This window comes from Mandrillus leucophaeus, unplaced genomic scaffold (assembly GCF_000951045.1).
Source record: "Mandrillus leucophaeus isolate KB7577 unplaced genomic scaffold, Mleu.le_1.0 Scaffold706, whole genome shotgun sequence".
NCBI classification, from domain to species: Eukaryota; Metazoa; Chordata; class Mammalia; order Primates; family Cercopithecidae; genus Mandrillus; species Mandrillus leucophaeus.
In genome coordinates this window covers 494,787-501,340 of record NW_012107653.1, presented here as the reverse complement: position 1 = coordinate 501,340, position 6,554 = coordinate 494,787, and the positions used below count along the sequence as shown (strand labels likewise).

At 37.8% G+C, this 6,554-nt stretch overlaps 1 protein-coding gene across 1 annotated transcript in view; it reads left to right on the top strand.

Annotated features, from left to right (window-relative positions):
- The window catches only part of CENPI (centromere protein I), a 76,186-nt gene that overhangs the window by 57,221 nt on the left and 12,411 nt on the right, over nucleotides 1–6,554 (top strand). The window contains exons 17-20 of the mRNA XM_011964790.1: nucleotides 675–810; nucleotides 1,768–1,892; nucleotides 3,381–3,429; nucleotides 3,561–3,779. Of these exons, the coding sequence (XP_011820180.1) occupies nucleotides 675–810; nucleotides 1,768–1,892; nucleotides 3,381–3,429; nucleotides 3,561–3,779 (529 nt within the window). The remainder of the gene's footprint in view (nucleotides 1–674; nucleotides 811–1,767; nucleotides 1,893–3,380; nucleotides 3,430–3,560; nucleotides 3,780–6,554) is intronic.

Sequence of the window (6,554 nt, the reverse complement as noted above, 5' to 3'; positions counted from 1 at the left end):
TTTTTTTTTTTTTTTTAAACAGAGCCTTGCTCTGTTGCTCAGGCTAGAGTGCAGTGGTGCAATCTCGCTTACTGCAACCTTTGCTTCCCAGGCTCAAGTGATCCTCCCACCTCAGCCTCTTGTTGGAACTAGAGGCATGCGCCACCACCTCACTTAATTTTTGTATTTTTTGTAAAGACGGGGTTTTTGCCATGTTGCCCAGGATGGTCTCAAACCCCTGTATTCAAGAGAGCCCCCCACCTTCGCCTCCCTAAGTGCTGGAATTATAGGCGTGAGCCACTGTGCCTGGCCCTGAATTTTTCATGTCACTTTTATGTGAACTTTTTTTCCCCACTTAACTTTTAATGGAATACCTATTTTTCTAATGGTTTTTATATAGCTCACTTGAGAATTTTCATATCTGCTTGGAGCTTAATACTTTATTTCTCTGGTATTTACTAGTAGAGTCTGATTGCTTAGAATGTTCTATGAATTCATCTTAATGGTTCCCTGAAGGGCTAAGTGTAGTTTTGTGATTAATCACTGTGATTTTTTTAAAAAGTGAATTATACATTGGAGCACTGATAGTTTTTAAAATCTTCACCAACTTTTTGCTTTATATTATTTAGCTTTAGCTTGGAAATTGTGAACACTATTGCTACTCTGTATCTGAATGTTATGGTTTCTTATTGCAGAGAGACAACTTTGGGTGGATCCATGAACTCTGTGTCTAAACTGATCCACTATGTAGGGTGGTTATCCACTACTGCAATGCGCTTGGAGAGCAACAGTACTTTCTTGCTGCACTTTATTTTGGATTTCTATGAGAAGGTAGTACACATTACATTTTCCCCATTTGGATTTTTGTGAAGGCTGTCCACTTTACTGGCTTATTGTTTAAATTTTATGTACAACCATTAAGGTGGGCTATGATCTTATTAGCATCATTAAAATAACCTCACATTTTGAAGTTCATGATTATTTTCTCCCCAGAATAACTCACTTTCATAAACAAAGTGGAAAAACAAATGCCTTTATTTAGGGCCAGGTACCACTACATTGACCTGTGTTAATACTGGCCCTAGAGAGAAGTCTATCGTTAGCATTATTTTTTGTTCATCCCGTTCCCAACCCTGGCAGAAACCAAAAATATCTTGTTGTTTCTTCAGATCTCAATTTCTACCTTTCAACTGCCTTACTTCTCTTGCTACCTAGTACCCTTTTATTGTTTTATAGTATATGACCTGGACAGAACTATAGGTTGGTGCAAAAGTAATTGCAGTTTTTGCCATTGAAAACAATAGCAATAACCACAATTACTTTTGCACCGATTTAATATTATCCATGAAGTATCCATTATAGTCTCACTTTTCCCAGCTTCCTCTCTTTACTAATACCTAGTTGTCTTGTGTTATGCATTTGCTTAGAAGCATGCTCCTTTGTTTTCTAGGTTGACAGCTAACTCATATGATAAGTAAGTATTATGGGACTTAAGGAGAAAGAAATACTTCCTTAATCTACCCTGTCCCCCTAACTTTAAGACCTTTTCCCGCCAAAAAATGAAAGATTTGAGTAATGGCCTTCTGGAAATAATCCTCTATAGTGTGGTTGATGTTTGGTGAAGTATATTTTAAGCAAGCTTGTAGTTACTTGTTTATTTAGGAGTTAGGCATGTCCAAAGCTAATGTTATATTATTGCTTATCTTATACTGATGATTCTTTGGGTGAACTTAGTTGAGGAGTTCTGGGGAATACTCTATATACTGATGTTATCATTCTTCCTCCAAGGTATGTGACATATATATAAATTATAACCTTCCGTTAGTGGTGTTGTTTCCTCCTGGGATCTTCTATTCTGCACTCCTCAGCCTGGATACCAGCATCCTGAACCAGCTGTGTTTTATTATGCACAGGTACAAAGCCTTTTTACCATTTTATGAAACAATGTATTATAATTCTCTCTTCCTCTTTCAGCTATAATACAATAAATATTCCTACTCGTCTTCTGCCAGGGCCTCTGGAAATCGGAAATGTGGCTTGCTTTTGGACATGACCTTCCGATATGAGGCCATGGTAGCCGTGTTGTTTTTAACTCCTCCACTGCTATGGCTACGGAATAAAAAAAAAAATTCATAGTTAAGGACTTGTTGTGCAATGGTACTGTTGCACTCAGCGTTGTTCATTCTAATTGCTGTGTCTTCAGGAAAAATTAGTCATTTGGTGATAATTGCTTTGAGTGTTTGTAGCTTCTCTGGTAAAAATAACATTTTCTGGGAGATAAGGGGAGCTATTGCCAATTATGTGAAACTATAAGTATTATTTCTGGTCTCCTCTAATTCTTTCACTTGTGGACTGAAATTAGTTTCTTCAGTCCATAAGTGTGGACTTTTTTTTTTGAGACAGAGTTTCGCTCTTATCACTCGAGTGCAGTGACATAATCTTGGCTCACTGCAACCTCTGCTTCGCGGGTTCAAGCGATTCTCCCCCTCAGCCTCCCGAGTAGCTAGGATTACAGGCGACTGCCACCACGCCTGGCTAATTTTTTGTATTTTTCGTAGAGCAGGGTTTCACCATGTTGGCCAGGCTCGTCTCGAACTCCTGACCTCAGGTGATCCACCCACCTTGGCCTCCCAAAGTGCTGGGGTTACAGGCATGAGCCACCATGCTCAGCTTAGTGTAGACCTTGTTGGCATAACTTGTAGGACTGTGTCAAGGTTAAAATGTTTAAAAACTAATTAGTTGTTAATAGTTCTCAGACAAGAATTTCCCCTTTATCCTTTCTGCTGCACCTTTTTTTTTTTTACATTAGGAAAATATATTCTATATCAGTGACTGCTTTTGAGCCTCTATTAATTTTTTTTTTATTATTTTACTTTAAGTTCTGGGATACATGTGCAGAACGTGCAGGTTTGTTACGTAGGTATACATGTGCCATGGTGGTTTGCTGCACCTATGAACCCATCATCTAGGTTTTAAGACCTGCATGCATTAGGTATTTGTCTTAATGCTCTTCCTCCCCTTGCCCCCCACCCCCTGGCAGGCCCCAGTGTGTGATGTTCCCCTCCCTGTGTCCATGTGTTCTCATCATTCAACTCCCATTTATGAGTGAGAGTTCTATTAAATTTTTAATAGTGAAACATTGAAAGCATTTTTCATTGCTTATTTTTTATTTAGTCAAGTATACAACTTAAGTATACAATTTATTGAGCCTCTGTTAATTTTCACTTGAGGAGAATGTACCACAAAAGGATAAAATCCTTAACTAGACCACTGGATATTTGTGTATATGCACATTTGCATATATTTACATTTAAAATGTTTTTTTTTTTAATTTTACCATTTCAAAGGCATTATATTCAAAGCCATGTTAAATGTTTCATTCTGTTTGTTTTTTCTGTTAGGTATCGTAAAAATTTGACTGCTGCAAAGAAAAATGAGTTGGTACAAAAGGTATGAATAAGAAAGCTCTGTGTTAAATCACTTTTGTTTAAAAATTAAGTCTAGATATTTATGACCTGATGGGAATAAGAAGGAAAGGGAAAATAGGTGATAGTGACAATTTTTTATTTCTTTCCCGTTAGACAAAATCAGAGTTCAATTTCAGCAGCAAGACTTATCAAGAATTTAATCACTATTTGACATCAATGGTTGGTTGCCTGTGGACGTCTAAACCCTTTGGGAAAGGAATATATATTGACCCTGAAATCCTAGAAAAAACTGGAGTGACTGAATATAAAAACAGTTTAAATGTAATCCATCATCCTTCTTTCTTGAGTTATGCTGTTTCCTTTTTGCTGCAGGTAAGGGTATTTAAAGAATTTTTAGATTTTGTATTGTAATACTGTGATGGCGTATATAGGAAATGCCATAAATTTAATGTGTCTGAATTGTAAGACACGTGTTTAGTAATTTTTTTTTAAGTAACAACTAAATTTTGGGCATTGTGCTAGGCTCTGAGATTCCAGTTAATTTAAGTAAGTTTCTGTCCTCTAAGAGAGCTTGGGCTTGTAGCAGAGATAGGCTTGTAAACAAATTACTCTAATACAGTGTGGCAAAATGAGAAAAGGTTCAGTTGTAAGAAGGATGGGGGAGTGATTAGTCCAGTCCTGCCTGGGTAGAGGTGGTGCTATGTAAGGAAAGGCTTCATAGATGTGGAAGCTCTCATAAAATCCTTCTAGACAAGATAGAAAATATAGGCTAGATGATAGTACAATTAGAGTTAGAATCTTAGTCAAAGACTGCTGATTTAATGGATTAATATCAATGGAGGAGGGTTTATGTTTGTGTGTGTCCTTTTAGGACTTAATTCTCAGCCCTGTCACTTTCAACATTATGTGTGTGTGACATGGAGAAGAACTCAAATGGTAGTATCTGAAATGCATGGATGAGACAACAGGGTGGAATTACAAATAACCTGAAAGAAGTTGGACTCAGGATTCCCTTAACAGACCGGAACATTGAGAAATCTAACAAAATGAAAAAAAAGTGTGCAGGGTGCGGGAGATATTCATTGAATAAATTTTAATATACGTATACAATGAACCAGGCACTATAGTGAGTAAGACCCTCTGAGTGTTGTCGTCAGAGCTTAACATCTAGTCAGGGAAGCAGTCATTAAACAGACATCTTAGAAAAAACAATAATGAGTGATATAATAGGAGAAAGTACAGAGATGAAAAAATATAAAGGGGCGCTAAGTTCAGGATTTGCAGAAATGATGCTGATTGAAATTTTGAAGCGTGAACATGAGCTTGTCAAGATAGGAACAGAGTTTGAGGAAAAGTGCAAAGATGCAGAGCAAATATAGAACAGAAGTCAGCAAACTTTTCTTGTAGAGGGCCAGATTGTAAATATTTTAGATTTTACAGGCCACATGGTCTGTGTCAAGAGTACTCAACTTTATCATTGTAGCATGAAAGCAACTGTAGACAAAGCATAAACAAATGGTTATAGTTGTATTCCAGTAAAAAATTTATTTACAAAGCCAGGTGTTGAGCTAGAGTTTTGGTCTTGGGCTGTGGTTGGATGACCCCTATGTTAGAGCCTGTCATGTTTGAGGAACATGAGGTAGAATTGTAGGGCTAGAGCGGTGATTCTACACTGACTGAGCAGCAGAGTTGTCAGTGGTGCTTTTTTTTTTTTGCTTTTTTTTTTTTTTTGAGATGGAGTCTCGCTCTTTCGCCCAGGCTAGAGTACAGTGGTGCGATGTTGGCTCACTGCAACCTCTGCCTCCCACGATCAAGCGATTCTCCTGCCTCAGCCTACCGAATAGCTGGGATTACAAGTGCCCGCCACCATGCCCGGCTAATTTTTATAGTTTTAGTAGAGACAGGGTTTCACCATGTTAGCCAGGGTGGTCTTGAACTCCTGACTTCAGGTGATCTGCCTGCCTCGGTCTCCCAAAGTGCTGAGATTATAGGCATGAGCCACCGCGCCCAGCCAGTGGTGCTTTTTCAAAGTGTACATCCTTAGCTGCTCCCATGCTGAGACTCTGATTTAATAACTCTAGGGTGACATTCAGGACCCACCTTTTAAATAGTCCTGATATACAACAAGAGTTGAGAGCCACTGGGCTAGACTATAACATGGTAGGAGATGAGGTTTTGAAATGTAGTCAAGGACTAGATGCTGAGGAAAATAATACATAAGCCTCTGAAACCATATTGATTGATTTGAATATTTGAGTAAGAATTATATTTTTTAACTACATAGAAGAATTTCAGAGACTATAGTATAGTGATTTTCTGATATTTCTTCTTGTCTTTTTCTCTTTTCTTGCCTTCATAATAACTTATCATACAATATACAAAAACCTGTGTCAAATTAATAATATTCATATTACTACTAACATGAGGCTACTAGATGAAATTTTAAATGTTTGCAGGTCTTTTTCCCGCTGGACTAAATCCTTCTGCAAATGTAAGGTGCACATACTGTATTTTACATGCAGTTAGGTATATTTGTTATTTCTGTTTGTTTTTGTGTTTTACAGATTGCCTTATTTTTCTTTTTAAGACAAGGTGTCATTCTCACTCTCTGTCCCCCAGGATGGAGTGCACTGTCACAATCTTGGCTCACTACAGCCTTGACCTCGGGGGCTCAAGTGATCCTCCCATCTCTGCCTCCTGAGTAGCTGGGACTACAGGCGTGTGCCAACGCTCCTGGCTAGTTTTTTCATATTTGTAGGGATGGAGTTTCGCCATGTTGCCCAGGCTGGTCTCAAACTCCTGAGTTCAAGCGAGATGCCTGCCTCAGTCTCCCAAAGTGCTGGAATTAAAGGTGTGCACCACTGTGCCTGGCTACTTTTTGTTTTTAGATTTTATTTTGAAATATGTAAAAATGTACATAATTCTATACTATGAAAATCTCTCTTCTGTCCTTTCCTCTTCCATCTTTTACCATCTTCTGCCTTGAGATAACCATTTCTATTGCTTTTTGTTTTTTCCATCCAGTGTTTCCTTTCTTTAAACTTAGTAAGCATTGTTTTATAATCTGTATTTGATAATTCCATTGTCTGAAGTTTTTGAATGTCTGTTTCTGTTCCCCGCTTTTTTTTTTTTTTTTTTTTTTTTTTT